The following is a 16,325-nucleotide window of genomic DNA, read 5'->3' as shown; positions in this document are numbered from 1 at the left end:
TTTTTAAAGTTGAATTTGTATTGAAGGCATGTGACTTGAGGTTGTAAAACTTTGTGGGTGGTACACATAACTGGTCTGTGTTGTGCGGAGGGTATTGCTTGGAGAACCTGCTTCTTTATTATTTGCCTGGTGTACAACTGACAAGAAGGGGATCAGGGATGTAACTCTTCTCTCATTTACAGCAGTAGAATGTCTTGTCTTTGGTTGCTTTAGATCACAGGTGAGCTTGAGTTGCTGGCACTCTGTCCCACAGCTCAACTTAAAAGTTCATCATTGTTACCTGCACTATATCCCCAATCAGTGTGGTGGCTGTTGTAGTCACTGATAATGACTCTGTTTTCTGGTTAGCAGTAGGGGGATTGTAGACAGAAGTTGCAGTGCACTTTTCGAATCCCATAGCTAGGATTTTGAAGTCCTCATCATCTTTTAGATAAGCAGATTTTATCACAAGGCTTGGTTTGCAGAATATTGCAATTCCATACTTAGAGTGAGGTGTCTCCATAACTAATCTTATGCCATCAATTCTTTGTCAGCAGTAGTTCATAAGATATTGGGTTTCTTGTACGCATAAAATATCACAGTTTTTGACATAGGTCAGATAATAAGACTGAATTCGTGGTTGAAAATCCCTTGATGTTGATTGATCAAGGACAAATACAGCTCAGAATGTGTGTTCGTTACAAGGAGTTGGTGTTCTGCATCGTCAATTGTAGGTTTCCATCCACTGACTCATTTAAAAGGTACTGACTGTCCGCTTGTATAACAGCTCTTACATGCACGTTATGGGATATGATTATTACTGCCTGAATATTTGTGGCTATTGTAAATGCACTGCATGCAGTGTGTGTGTGTGTGGGGGGGGGGGGGGGGGGGGTCGGGCATTTTTTTATTACTTCCCTCAGCGTTGTCCACTGACTTGATAACAGTTGCTTGAATAATACTCTGAGTCTGTAACATGCTGAGTTATTCATTTATAGTGTACTGTAAAGAATAGGGAATGTCGCAGCATTGAAAGAGTTTATGTACCACTGATGACATCTTGGGTATGTGAGCTGTAAAGTTATTCACACGTCCAAGCACATGACTAAACAGTGCTGTCAAATGCTTATCCAACACATCTAATGTTTGGTTGGGGATGTTGTCTACAGATGTTAAATTGATTGGTCTCTTCCATGTATACAAAATTCTTTCACTACTGCTAAACCACGTCTTAGCAAAGATTAGAAATTGGAAAAATCTGGATTTTGCAATAGATGCAAAATAATGTGAATTCTGCCTCAAAATGCAAAAACACAGAATTACCAAATAGATGCTATTTCATGGCAAATTCTATACTGAGGAACTATTTTATCAGAGATAGTTTGGATAACTTTACTTTTGGCATTTAATATCGAAAATGTAACCAATTTTCCGTTTGTGACATTGTACATCGTTTGGCAAAGCCCAATTTGGAAAAATAATGTGCATCAAAACCTGTCTGCAACATAAAAAGTGCACAAATGAAATGACCTCCAAGTGTGCCCCATGCTCTGGTGCCATGATAACTGTGGGTGGTTGAATGATTTATTTAAGATACATGCCATATAATGCAGCTTAATATTCAGCTGTGGGATCTACCATTTTATAACAAAGAAATGCATACATTTATTTAATAGCTAAAGTTCAAAAGTTGGTATAGTGTGGACACTTTTAATGTGCCAAATTAGGTGGTAGATGTTTGAAATGATGGTTGCATTGAATACCTCTAGAGGTCAGGTGTGAAATACCTTGTTAACAGTATTCTTAAAATCACAACAAGCAGTTGCACGGTAGCTATTCCTGGATGTTTTGTGTTGTGCATTGCTCGTTGTTTACCTTTCTTATTTTGAAGTGAGTGATGTGTCTAATCCTAGTCCATCACGGATTTCGATTATGATGCTTACAACACCATTAGAGTTATCCTTGCGACAATAGTGTGTCAGTTCTGCTTTTGCAGAATGTGGATGTGGGCTGCTGACCATGAGAGGGATGCAGGGCTCGTTTTCCTGCACTGCTCCTCTCCCCTTGCATGCTCAGAATTCTGGTTTGTTTATACTCGTGGTTGGCTGCCACTGTATAGTGTCTGCACTCTGCGCTATAGCAATCGGAAAAAAAAAATTGTCACTTTTTTCTACTGTGCCGAACCCCTAATGCTTGAGTAGAGTTATGTAATTTTGGTTACGTCTACTCTGCACCTTGTCATTTCTACCTGTAGCACTGTTGAGCATCGATCACACAGCTATGAATGCTCATGAAAGGTAGAGATTAATATTCTGCAATCAGTAATCATTGAATTGAATGGGAAAAGACAAAGAATGTTGAGAAATACCTTAAATCAGAGATGACATTGGTTCACCCATGGGAAAATGCTGCTGTTTTTCAAGACAAAAATCATTTGTTAAAAGTTTAAATACAGCCATACAGTTTTTGCATGAGCAAACATTTCAGTATTTCAGTCAAACAGTTCCCAATCAGCATTTTTTCAAACTGTAAATTTTTTTTTAGAGAGCGAGAGAGAGAGAGAGAGAGAGAGAGAGAGAGAGAGAGAGAGAGAGAGAGAGAGAGAGAGAGAATATTAAATCCTGCTCTCTGCATAATTCAATCAGCTGACTTCCCTTTCATTCATTCCCCCCACCCCCCCCCCCACCCCCCCCCCCACCCCCACCCCCACCCCACCCCACCCCCCACCCCCATTCCATGTGTTCTTGTACTATTTTTCCTTCTCTTCCTTTTCCCACTATCAAAATCCAATTCCCTGTCACAGTTAAGGCTTTGTCTCTCTTAACAGTTTAAATAATTTAATTTACCTCGTTATAAATTCTTTCAAACTACTCATAATCTACAGAACTAGGATGCAAATATATCCTTGATTTCCTGAGATTGGTCATGGTTTTTGTGTTTATCTTTTGCTATGATAATCCATTCACTATGCTGCCCAACTCACATTTCTATTTTTTGTTTGTTTGTTTATATTCTTTGTTTATTATTACATCTGTTCTTGTACTACCCCTATTTGATTATGCATTGATGGTATCTAGCCTGCCTATATATTTGTGTGTGTAACATTCAGCTTTACACCTGTTTCTTTCTGTGACTGTGTGTGAATTGTTATTACTTATTTTTTTAGAGTAATCATCATCCATATATGTACTGAACTTTTTCCCTTTGCAAGAATCATCATCTTCTAATTTACTCATAATTTATATTTGTTTCTTTTTCTGATTGCAGGGCGGAAACTAAAGCCACAAAATGGTGGTTTTACCTCTTTTCAGTAATTGAGTCCTTTGTTTCTGATGAAGGAGAGAAAACTTCTATCGCTGAATTGGAAGGAACGTTGAAAGCATTTATAGAAAACGGAACACTTGGAGACTTTGAAACCAGACTTGAGATGCTTTTCAACTTCCACTGTCATGTGCTGCATATGGAAACTTCAGAAAGGCAAGGTAGGATAGTATGGAAAATTCTCTCCTGCTTCTATACATTCATTCTTCATATTTTGTGGATTGTGTAGGAGAACACTCGGGGATATGAAATGAGTTAATGTTTCCAAAACAGAGAACAGAAAACCAGGAACTGGTTTTGTAGTATTTCTTTACAAGCATGTGCTACTTTACTGAAATATAGTTTCTTCCAGCTGGAAAATGCTCCTCTCAGAGCACAAATAAATCAAATACTGCCCTCTGACAGAAAAGGGGAACCAGCAGCCTTAATCCTCATTCCACCTTCCTCACCAAAAATTTTGACACACGAATGTATTTGCGTCGTCCTTTTCCCCTTAAGCCTTCATACTCAGTGTCTCCATCTCACTGCTACCATCTATACGTGTCTCTCCCCCACTGTCTCCTTTTTATCTGATTAGCACGATCTCCGGTCTGTCTCTCCCACATCCCTTTCTCTCTTACCACTTTTGGTGTCTCTCTGTCCTACTGCCATTGCCTTTGTCCCATTCTGTTTCTCTGCCATTGCCACTGACTGCATCTTTTTTGCTTGCAGTCTGCTTTCTTTCTCTTGACCACCATTGTCTCCTCTTCACACATGCCCTTGGGGAAGGTTTGCTCAGCTTTTTGACCTCTAGACTGGGAAACTTTTACACATGGCTGTAGGGAGTGTGTGAAAGTGGACAAATTTTTCGTGTTAATAGTTTGCCGGTCTTGGGAGAAGGGGTGAAGGAGGGGAGGGGGCCGTGTCCATACACCCCCCCCCCCCCCCCAACCCATGCCTATTTTATGTTCTCCATTCATTCTCTTTTTCATTTCCACTGTCTCCTCTTTTTCATTTCCACTGTCTCCTCTTTTTGCTCCCACTGCTGCTATCCCCATCCAACTCTCATTGTCTTTTACTGCCACTATCTCTCACTATCACTATCTCCTCTCTCTTTGGCTAACACTGGTATTCTCTTCACCCATCTCTCTCTCTCTCTCTCTCTCTCTCTCTCTGCCACTTTCTCTCTCTCACCACCATTGCTTTCTTTCTCTTTCTCTCCTACTGCCACCGCCTCCTCTCTCTTCCACCATCACTGTCTCTCTGCCACTCTCTTTCAGCACAGAAAATGTGAATATGCAAATTTTTTTGTGAGTAATGCAGAATTAGAGTTGAGGCAGCTGGTTCCCCACTTTTCTTTACAAGAGGAACATAATCACCTCTTCTGTTATTTGAGAGAAGCATTATTTCATCTGGTTCTCCTCTCTTCCCTATTACAGCAGAATATGCTGCATATATAAAATGAATTCAGTAGGTCATTAAAGTTTTAATATTTTATCTATATACGTCCAACAAATTTGCATGTCTTGACACACACACACACAACAGATAAGTACGCCTGATATATGGTATACTCAAATTCATCTCCCATCCAATGCAAGTTCACTTTACACTACTATACATAAAATGCACAACATTTTCAGACTAAACCTACAGTATCCCAAAAAGTACGGTGTTTGATTTGCAAGTATAAAGAATTTCTTGTGACAAAATATTCTTCCCTGAGGTGCTTACACTACTAGAGGGTGCTGTCGAATGATTTTCAGATCAAAGGTGTGCAGTGCCCATTATATAGAGTTTTACTGATGAAAAAATGGCAACAGGCATGATATTATGTGCATAAGTATGGTAACTTTGAAACCTCTCGATCTCAGTAATGGATAATGAAATCAAAATATCTTTTTTCAATATCCGCCAAGAACATCATTGTAAGAATATATGCCAAAAATTTCTATGATTTCCCATGAACAGAAATTATAGAGGTGGCAGCCCCCACAACTAGTACTTTTGGAACCCAAAAATTATGGTTTTCAAGGTTTTCTCAGTTACTGCCCATAAGCAATGGTGCTTTTATAAGCTGCCTAAGGCCCACCCTAGACCACACCTGAATTAAGAGAAATCAGCTGATTTGCTGAATTTGCCTTGGCTAGAGGAAATCTGTAATGTTTAAATTTTGACCCTATACTATAGTATAGCTACAGCATGACCATTCTTTCGATATGTATACAAATGGTTGCTAGGCCAAGGGCTGTCCAAAACACTTGACCTCTTATCACCTGAGATGTAATCCCCCTGAGAAACTGCCTTTTTCCACTTGGCTTTTTGGAACATATTGGCAGTGTGCACAGTCGTGCATGAACTGATGTGTGCTTACATGTGCTAATTGAAATACAATAAATTTGACAGAAACTGTACTAACCTGAACAAATCTGCATCATCCTCAGGTCTAGTAGTTACATTTAATCTATTACTGTCAAAAATACTTACCTCGAGCACACTGAAAACTATCCAAGAGAAATAATTATCTACATGCTGTAAAGAAAATAGATCTATTTGTAACAAACTATGTTGAATTATTAAACACAACTTTCAAAATTATTTTTGTTAAATACAATGTGACCCAGAAATTTATAAAACCATTATTTCCATGATAATTTATGTCTTTAAAAATTTTGTAATTGTTTACTGTCAAATAAGTTAGGTAAGTCAAAAAAGAACCAACAAGGACTGTTTTATTATGAAACCCTTTAAATGTTTCATGGGCAAATGTAAATGGCATTCCCAAGTAAGCAACCTGTTTGATATCCAAACTCTGATGTGTTATGTATCTTTTTATGAAGTTGGGACACAGTTCTAATGTAAATTGCCTTCCTAGATTTGTAACAATATTTTACCAGTGAAATAGGTTTGTAGTTATAGATATACTTTTTTTAGCTTTCTTATGTGAGATTACCACTCCACTTCTATTCCTTGTGTGAGGAAAAGATAGGGAGGGAGTGTGATATGAACCCTTAATGTTTTTTGTACTTGAGTTAAGATTTTCTTGATTGTTTGAGGACAATTTCTTAATGTTCTAATTATTTGTTATGACTGTCTTACATAGATTTTCAATAATCCCTTATGAGAAATATCTTTTGAGTAGGGTTGTGTATCTTACTTTCCACCTTTCATTTTTGTTTTTTATTTTTTTAATTTACCAATCAAAACACAATTGTCAGTCATGGGATATTCTTTAGTGATTCAGCAGTAAAACTGTATTTATGAAAACAAGAGATCCAAATCTGAATCCTAAAAGGTAGTTTTTCAAGGCACATCTGAGCCTGGACCCAAGTGATTCACAGCTTTCATATCATGATAAATAACTTCGTGCAGACAAGTGACTGGCAGATAGGCAGCGCAACCTTTAAATATGCAGGACATTTGGCTATTATAGGAACAGGTGAACGAGGGGAGTACAGGATGGTGAAACGAAAAAATAATCCCAATAAACATACATCTGGAAATCGGCTGTCTTCCTGACATGACATGTTATGACTGAGAATATGAACACCATATGACAAAGTCCCCGAGGGTCCAGACTGCTGACATGTACTTCAGGATAAACACATTACAACACATTCTCCACATGGTCACATTTAATGTGAAGGCAGGCTTCACAGCTTTCCATCGATGTCCATTACACATTTAAAAATCCAAGGTGTGTTCTGAATGCATAGACAACTGTCCACAGTGAGTTTATAGAGACTGTCGACAGGGCTGGAATACACCAAAGCTTCATCATCATAAAAAAAAAAAAGTTCATATTGGGGAACCTGGGAGGCTTATGTATTGTTGAGCCACAGCCAATACACTTGTTGTCAACTGCTATTTGCTGGTACTTAGGTATCCAGAATTATGACAACATCAAATGAGGGCAGTTTATCACATTTTAATTGACGCGTCACTTGCAGACTTACCTCATGCATGCTGTCTTGTGCTAGTAGTGTTTAAAAATGTTAATTATTCTAGCAATACTGACAAACTGGGCTGTCTGACTTCAGAAATGCAAATTCTAACTCATGTCATTGAAGCAATCATATAACCACATTTGTTTATTGAAAAAGCGCACCATACAAAATTAAAATGATAAACACACCTTAAATTTAAATTCAAATAGAAATGAAAGCTCTTTAACCAATTTTATACATCACATAGGATGGTCTGAAGTTCATTTTCTAATTATAAGTGAAGGTTCAATTCTGAATACTCAAAGAATTCACACATGTAAGATAACATTCTTTTATTGAATCATAAAGCACATTGTACTTGAACAAAATGAGCAATCATTGATTATGTGAGGGTGAGAATGAATGTGTGTGAGATAGTGGGCTGTTAAGCCACATTAAAATTTGTTTTATAGTAAGCAATCAGTCAGGGAGTGGGTGCCATAAGCAGCATGTAATCCCTACATTGATAAGTAATATAGCTTCTCTGGATGGCAGCCGCTCAAGACAAAGATATCACGGCCACGCCAAGTTGTTGTTGTTGTGGTCTTCAGTCCTGAGACTGGTTTGATGCAGCTCTCCATGCTACTCTATCCTGTGCAAGCTTTTTCATCTCCCAGTACCTACTGCAACCTACATCCTTCTGAATCTGCTTAGTGTATTCATCTCTTGGTCTCCCTCTACGATTTTTACCCTCCACGCTGCCCTCCAATACTAAATTGGTGATCCCTTGATGCCTCAGAACATGTCCTACCAACCGATCCCTTCTTCTGGTCAAGTTGTGCCACAAACTTCTCTTCTCCCCAATCCTATTCAATACTTCCTCATTAGTTATGTGATCTACCCATCTAATCTTCAGCATTCTTCTGTAGCACCACATTTCAAAAGCTTCTATTCTCTTCTTGTCCAAACTATTTATCGTCCATGTTTCACTTCCATACATGGCTACACTCCATACGAATACTTTCAGAAATGACTTCCTGACACTTAAATCAATACTGGATGTTAACAAATTTCTCTTCTTCAGAAACGCTTTCCTTGCCATTGCCAGCCTACATTTTATATCCTCTCTACTTCGACCATCATCAGTTATTTTGCTCCCCAAGTAGCAAAACTCCTTTACTACTTTAAGTGCCTCATTTCCTAATCTAATTCCCTCAGCATCACCCGACTTAATTAGACTACATTCCATTATCCTTGTTTTGCTTTTGTTGATGTTCATCTTATATCCTCCTTTCAAGACACTGTCCATTCCATTCAACTGCTCTTCCAAGTCCTTTGCTGTCTCTGACAGAATTACAATGTCATCGGCGAACCTCAAAGTTTTTATTTCTTCTCCATGGATTTTAATACCTACTCCGAATTTTTCTTTTGTTTCCTTTACTGCTTGCTCAATATACAGATTGAACAACATCGGGGAGAGGCTACAACCCTGTCTTACTCCCTTCCCAACCACTGCTTCCCTTTCATGTCCCTCGACTCTTATAACTGCCATCTGGTTTCTGTACAAATTGTAAATAGCCTTTCGCTCCCTGTATTTTACCCCTGCCACCTTTAGAATTTGAAAGAGAGTATTCCAGTCAACATTGTCAAAAGCTTTCTCTAAGTCTACAAATGCTAGAAACGTAGGTTTGCCTTTCCTTAATCTTTCTTCTAAGATAAGTCGTAAGGTCAGTATTGCCTCACGTGTTCCAGTGTTTCTACGGAATCCAAACTGATCTTCCCCGAGGTTGGCTTCTACTAGTTTTTCCATTCGTCTGTAAAGAATTCGTGTTAGTATTTTGCAGCTGTGACTTATTAAGCTGATAGTTCGGTAATTTTCACATCTGTCAACACCTGCTTTCCTTGGGATTGGAATTATTATATTCTTCTTGAAGTCTGAGGGTATTTCGCCTGTTTCATACATCTTGCTCACCAGATGGTAGAGTTTTGTCAGGACTGGCTCTCCCACGGCCATAAGTAGTTCCAATGGAATATTGTCTACTCCGGGGGCCTTGTTTCGACTCAGGTCTCTCAGTGCTCTGTCAAACTCTTCATGCAGTATCTTATCTCCCATTTCATCTTCATCTACATCCTCTTCCATTTCCATAATATTATCCTCAAGTACATCGCCCTTGTATAGACCCTCTATATACTCCTTCCACCTTTCTGCTTTCCCTTCTTTGCTTAGAACTGGGTTTCCATCTGAGCTCTTGATATTCATACAAGTCATTCTCTTATCTCCAAAGGTCTCTTTAATTTTCCTGTAGGCGGTATCTATCTTACCCCTAGTGAGATAGGCCTCTACATCCTTACATTTGTCCTCAAGCCATCCCTGCTTAGCCATTTTGCACTTCCTGTCGATCTCATTTTTGAGACGTTTGTATTCCGTTTTGCCTGTTTCACTTACTGCATTTTTATATTTTCTCCTTTCATCAATTAAATTCAATATTTCTTCTGTTACCCAAGGATTTCTACTAGCCCTCGTCTTTTTACCTACTTGATCCTCTGCTGCCTTCACTACTTCATCCCTCAAAGCTACCCATTCTTCTTCTACTGTATTTATTTCCCTCATTCCTGTCAATTGCTCCCTTATGCTCTCCCTGAATCTCTGTACAACCTCTGGTTTAATCAGTTTATCCAGGTCCCATCTCCTTAAATTCCCACCTTTTTGCAGTTTCTTCAGTTTTAATCTACAGGTCAATACCAATAGATTGTGGTCAGAGTCCACATCTGCCCCTGGAAATGTCTTACAATTTAAAACCTGGTTCCTAAATCTCTGTCTTACCATTATATAATCTATCTGATACCTTTTAGTATCTCCAGGGTTCTTCCATGTATACAACCTTCTTTCATGATTCTTAAACCAAGTGTTAGTTATGATTATGTTGTGCTCTGTGCAAAATTCTACCAGGCGGCTTCCTCTTTCATTTCTGTCCCCCAATTCATATTCACCTACTATGTTTCCTTCTCTCCCTTTTCCTACACTCGAATTCCAGTCACCCATGACTATTAAATTTTCGTCTCCCTTCACAATCTGAATAATTTCTTTTATTTCATCATACATTTCTTCAATTTCTTCGTCATCTGCAGAGCTAGTTGGCATATAAACTTGCACTACTGTAGTAGGTGTGGGCTTCGTATCTATCTTGGCCACAATAATGCGTTCACTATGCTGTTTGTAGTAGCTTACCCGCATTCCTATTTTCCTATTCATTATTAAACCTACTCCTGCATTACCCCTATTTGATTTTGTGTTTATAACCCTGTAGTCACCTGACCAGAAGTCTTGTCCCTCCTGCCACCGAACTTCACTAATTCCCACTATATCTAACTTCAACCTATCCATTTCCCTTTTTAAATTTTCTAACCTACCTGCCCGATTAAGGGATCTGACATTCCACGCTCCGATCCGTAGAACGCCAGTTTTCTTTCTCCTGATAACGGCATCCTCTTGAGTAGTCCCCGCCCGGAGATCCGAATGGGGGACTATTTTACCTCCGGAATATTTTACCCAAGAGGATGCCATCATCATGTAATCATACAGTAAAGCTGCATGCCCTCGGGAAAAATTACGGCTGTAGTTTCCCCTTGCTTTCAGCCGTTCGCAGTACCAGCACAGCAAGGCCGTTTTGGTTATTGTTACAAGGCCAGATCAGTCAATCATCCAGACTGTTGCCCTTGCAACTACTGAAAAGGCTGCTGCCCCTCTTCAGGAACCACACGTTTGTCTGGCCTCTCAACAGATACCCCTCCGTTGTGGTTGCACCTAAGGTACGGCTATCTGTATCGCTGAGGCACGCAAGCCTCCCCACCAACGGCAAGGTCCATGGTTCATGGGGGGGAGGCCACGCCAAGTATGCACTTGTAAATATTTTAAATAGATTTTAAATCGTACGATTGCACGATAGATTACATTCACCCCCAGTGGCAAGATACTTCGATTACTAGCAATAAGTAGGTTTTGAGCCATTTCATATCCACATGTGATTATGATTTTTATTTTGATTTAAGATATTCAACTGATTTTTCTTTTTTATATTGATTCAAGATGCATTTTGTTGTTAGTACAATGTTCTTTTCATGGTTGAGTTGAACAAGAAAACAAATATTACATAGTGATAGATTTTTTTTTCTTTTTGAAACAGATTGTAGCCTGTTAGGCCCTTTCATTTGTACCTATAATTGTGAAACACCTTGTGTACATTTCATTAATCAGTAATGTAATAGTGTATATCAACTTGTTTTCATGTATAATTGATGTTGATGTTGTTTATTGTCTTTTCAGAAGTGATGTTATGTTTGCTGTGGAACTTACACAAGAGGTTTTCGCAGCTAAAAGTACCTATAGCAGAGCGTCTCGCACGTCTGAGAAACCCTATAGAACGAGAACTACGTGATTTTGTAAAGATTTCCCACTGGAAGGACACAAGTTACTGGGCAGTGCGGGAAGCAGTTGCTAAGAGCCACCGCACTGTCCATAAGCGTATTCGAGAATTTGAGAAAGTGTTGGCTGAACCAGCTCTTGTTCCTGGTGTAGGAGTTAAAACTGGAGGGACAATTTTTGTTAGATTCCCCACAGTTAATGCTGCTGCCTTCATTATGCCTTTGGCTTGGCGAGTAAGTCCAGTATTTAATTACTTTTTTTATTACAGCTTTGTTGGCCTTTGTATGTACTTCAAGTTCATTAACAATTCAGTCCCACTGTCGCAGATTTTATGTTTCTTTGTAATATATATATCGAAATGCTTTAGAAAGAAGTATCTTAAAAAACAACAAAAAAGACACCATGTCCTTTCTTAAAGTATGTAAAGCTTTTTTTGCTATATGGTGTTATAATGCTAAGCAACAAGGAAGGTGATTGTATTATGCTTTGACCAGGAAGGGAAACAGAGCATACATTGCCAACTTGATCTCTCGGGCCCTACATCAGATGCTTCATGTCTTCTCCTGGCAGTTGGCAACTTTGGAACAGGCTACATGTGAAGAGTCAGTGGCTGCTTTTGTCAGTTTCGTAAATGATTAGTGTAAAAGGATAACAAGAAAATCAGTGATGTATAGAGTGTAGATTACTCCATCAGTACTTGGAGGAAAATAGATGTATTAAAGACAGAAATACACAGTACTGATGGTCCACACTGTTGTGGAATATCAGTACTGTTTGTTTCAGTTTATAATGTCAATGCTGTGTGTATTGCACGAGGTAGTGGAAAATGTTTAGTCGAATATAAGAAATGGAAGGAATAACGGCTTTGAATGGTCGATATGCACATAGATAAGACAGGAAAGTTGCTAAGCTTAGGGACATAAGACGCTTCAGAGCTGACAGAATACACAAGCACGTGCACACACACACACACACACACACACACACACACACACACACACACACACACCAGTCATACATGCACACTGTCTCAGTTGGCTACATTCTACCCACACTTCATCTCGACTAGGGTGAGAGGTTTACTGTGAAGCGGGTATATTACAGAGGAAGAAGAAGAGTGTATGAGTGTGGAACAAAAGAGGTAGGGTGCACAGGGACAGGGACAGGGGCGGGAGGGGGTGGGTGTGGGTGTGGGACAGGGACAGGGACAGGGACAGGGACAGGGATGAGGGCTAGCAGCTATTGATGCCAAGAGGACTGCTGGCTCCAAGGGGGGAAGGGGATGAGTATCCAGAGGGCACAGGATAGGACATGACACAAATAGGATGTGCTGGGTGTGTGCATAGGTTGGGTCTTGCACCTTTGTCTTCTCAGGAGTGTGACCTATTTTGAAAGAAGTTTCAAGGAGGGACCAAGATATTTCGTAGATTGGGTGATTCCGAATCAAAGCCATTTTATTTATGACGCACACATAATGTGGGAAGGCAGGGGCAGAGTGTGCAATTATTTGGGTATTGATGCAACTACTTCAGTGTCTTACCTACTTACAGTTTTGTGTCTTGTGAAAATGGATAATGGCATTATTGGTTTGCAGGACCTCCCATGGAGCTACTCCTTTGACATCTCTCTACATACCCAACAAAAACTTACTGGGAAAAAGTACTACTGTGAGTTGAGAAATACAATGCAGAAACATGGCAGACAGCACTTGATTGTTTTGCATTACATATCTCAAATCTGTTCCCCCAATATTGTGTCATGAACTGCCATTTTATACAGGAAAGGAAGAAAAGACGAGCCACATCATTTGGCCTTTTCCATTCTGTACCTCATGCTGTCCATCCTTTCTTGCTCTCTCATGATTTTTTTCCTCTTCTCCTTAAATTATTTACAAAATCACTTATCTTTGTTTCAAAGGATAATACTTTTGTAAATTTTGTTTGGTATATTTTGAAAATATCGTCTTAAACCTCTACAGTTGGGCTCACTTTGTTTCTTGCAGATGGATCAATACTTAAAAAATAAATAAATAGACAACCAGACTGTGGTTAGTCAGGTTAATCAAGTCAGCTTCAAGCTGCAGTGCTAATTCTCAAAATCATTAAGTAATATGCATTCATTAACGCATAGTACTCCATAAATCCCATAGTGAAGGAAAGCCTCTAGTGATGTGGAATGATTCAAATTTTACATCAACTGGCAAAAGCAGCTACTTAATGCAAGCTACTTCTGTATCATGTAATACAACCATTTAAAACTAGTTTTGATGTACTTGCATTGCTAATTATTGGAAATGATCCTAGATTACTTCATTGCTATATATCTCAGTTGAAAAAAATTAAGGCTGCTGCTCTTTCTCAGATACTATCAGGCGTCATTATCCCAGACAGGTTAATAACTTATTAGATATTTTCTTTATTGTTAACCATAATTTATGCATCCAGGTCCAAATATCTTCATAAATTGTGGGTATTATTTTACTTTAGATGTGAATAATTGAGCATACCAAATTTGATGCCTGATGGTAACATAAGTCTTTGCATGAGTGTATAGCACTCCTCTCCAAACACTACATTGTGGCTGTGAATTTCACAGTTCATTCTGAATTCCCTCTTTATTCTGAGCCATAGATACCATTAAAGTGTAAATGTTTTGGCATGTAAGTGCAAGTACCCTGAGGTCCATGAGGCAGCTTCTTCAAGATGTTGGGTTATTGACTTTACACAATATTCATACTGCACGTCTGTCAAATAAGTGCCTTTTTTACATTAGCTGCATTGTTCCAAAAGATTGTGAAATAGAACATTGCTAAGTGAAATTATGTAAAATATTATACCATTCTCCTCTGCAGGTCAAGTCAGTGAGATGGATTTTAACAGCAAAACAGGCAGCACTGAACTGTTTGGTTAACTTAACCAAGTACTGCCCCCCCCCCCCCCCCCCCATCAGATTGTTGTCCATTCGGATGCCTAGGAAAGCTTCACAAGGACTTTCTTTTATTCAGTTCCCATTCATCTCCATTTCTGTTACCTGTAAGTTTTATTTTTAGAAATTTTAGAACATGCATATATGTAAGATTGTAAATAATTTAGGAATAATGTTAATAATTTACTGAAGAGCAGAGGCATTGAGTCATTGGCAGGCATGTAATAAGAGACTGAAAACTTTCCCATCATTTGGACAAAACCTTTTTTGAGCTAGTATGTAGACCCCCCCCCCCCACACCTGTACAGCTACAGTGTGTTGACTGAATGCACAATGCTGAGACTGCATTTCTGCACGTTGACTGGGATGAAAGATTGTGTTACGAGGGGAAAAGGAGATGAAGAGCATGAGGGAGGGTTGGAGAATGTTGGCTGTCGGCTCAGCAGGGGATAGTAGGTGTACTGGATAGGAACACGAGAGGGGCAGCAGATTGTAGCGGTTCTGCCTGCTTTATTTAGTTCATTTGTGATTATCCTCGATGTCAATGTACTGACTGAAAAAATAGGTGGTGGACGTGCAGTACTGTCTACTGTAAATGATGTAGCCAAGAGGCACAGTTATGTTTCACAGTCTTTTACTTTCACTTTTCACAACCCCCCAATAATACACAGTTATATATGGCCAGTGCAGTATATTTCTAACTTTTTATAAGCCTCATTAATAGTTAGCAGGTGAACCATCCACATACTGCTACAATAGTTTACTGTTGAACATCTACAAGCAGTAAAAACTTAATTGCAGAGCTCATAGTTCTTGAACAATAGAAAGGTACATACAGAGCTGACACTTTCAGTTTGCTTTAACACACAACCTAATTGTTTAACACTTATTTTACGGATGCATTGTTGTTGTTATAACTAACACAGGTTTCTCATCTGAAACTCAGATGTGGACTGACTGTCTCAGGACCAAAAATTGGGCCCATATATATCATCACAATAATAGGTACTGAAACTACATATTGTTTAAAGTTAAATTTACAGAAATTACAATTAAAACTTACTTCATTCAATTAACTGAATACATCAAAAAATTCCGTCTTTTTAACAGTTTCTTCTGCTGCAAGATTTAGGACAAATTATTTGTTTAAATCATGAAATTTACATATATAGTTATGCAAATAATACTTTTGACAAAACTTTTAATTACTTTGGAATTAATGAAGGGCTAGTTTTGCTAAAATGTTTCCGGCCAAATAGGTACTCGGAGAATACTAGCATTTCATCTTCCAAATGTTTACAGTTATTACAGAATTTATATTTTTTTATATGTCAACAATAGAATTTAAGTTAGGAAACAATTACTGAGTTCACCCTATAGTGAAAGTATTAATTAGGAATAGTCAAAATAAATTAGAAAATCAAATACATGCATAAAACTAAGCTTAAAATTAGATCCGGTGTTATATTCTTTAAAATTGAGGGCCAACTTTTCTCTTTTATGAAAATTCAGATTATGTTCACGTATGTTAATACTAATTATTGAAAAAACAAATTTAAGGAGGCAGATAGCAAAACAAGAGGGGAAGTAAAATTAACCCAGCTTGCTTCATCGCAGGGCGCTTGGGATACGAATTCGAAACATGGATATCGACACGGTGAGTTTGTGCAGAACACGATGATGATGATGATGATGATGATGATGATGATGATAAGGAGGAGTGGATTGAGAAGGGATGACAAAACAGGAGGGGGAGAGTCTGTGGTGAAGGG

The 16,325-nt window shown here is 38.7% G+C and overlaps 1 protein-coding gene across 1 annotated transcript in view; it reads left to right on the top strand.

Moving 5' to 3' along the window:
- Positions 1 to 16,325, top strand: part of LOC126418787 (midasin-like) — a 192,985-nt gene that overhangs the window by 60,212 nt on the left and 116,448 nt on the right. Inside the window, exons 12-13 of the mRNA XM_050085718.1 lie at positions 3,247 to 3,461; positions 11,530 to 11,861. Coding sequence (XP_049941675.1) covers positions 3,247 to 3,461; positions 11,530 to 11,861 — 547 coding nt within the window. The remainder of the gene's footprint in view (positions 1 to 3,246; positions 3,462 to 11,529; positions 11,862 to 16,325) is intronic.

Source organism: Schistocerca serialis, chromosome 9 (genome assembly GCF_023864345.2).
Source record: "Schistocerca serialis cubense isolate TAMUIC-IGC-003099 chromosome 9, iqSchSeri2.2, whole genome shotgun sequence".
NCBI lineage: Eukaryota > Metazoa > Arthropoda > Insecta > Orthoptera > Acrididae > Schistocerca > Schistocerca serialis.
The sequence above is the reverse complement of the archived record's forward strand: the minus strand, read 5'-3'. Positions and strand labels throughout refer to the sequence as shown.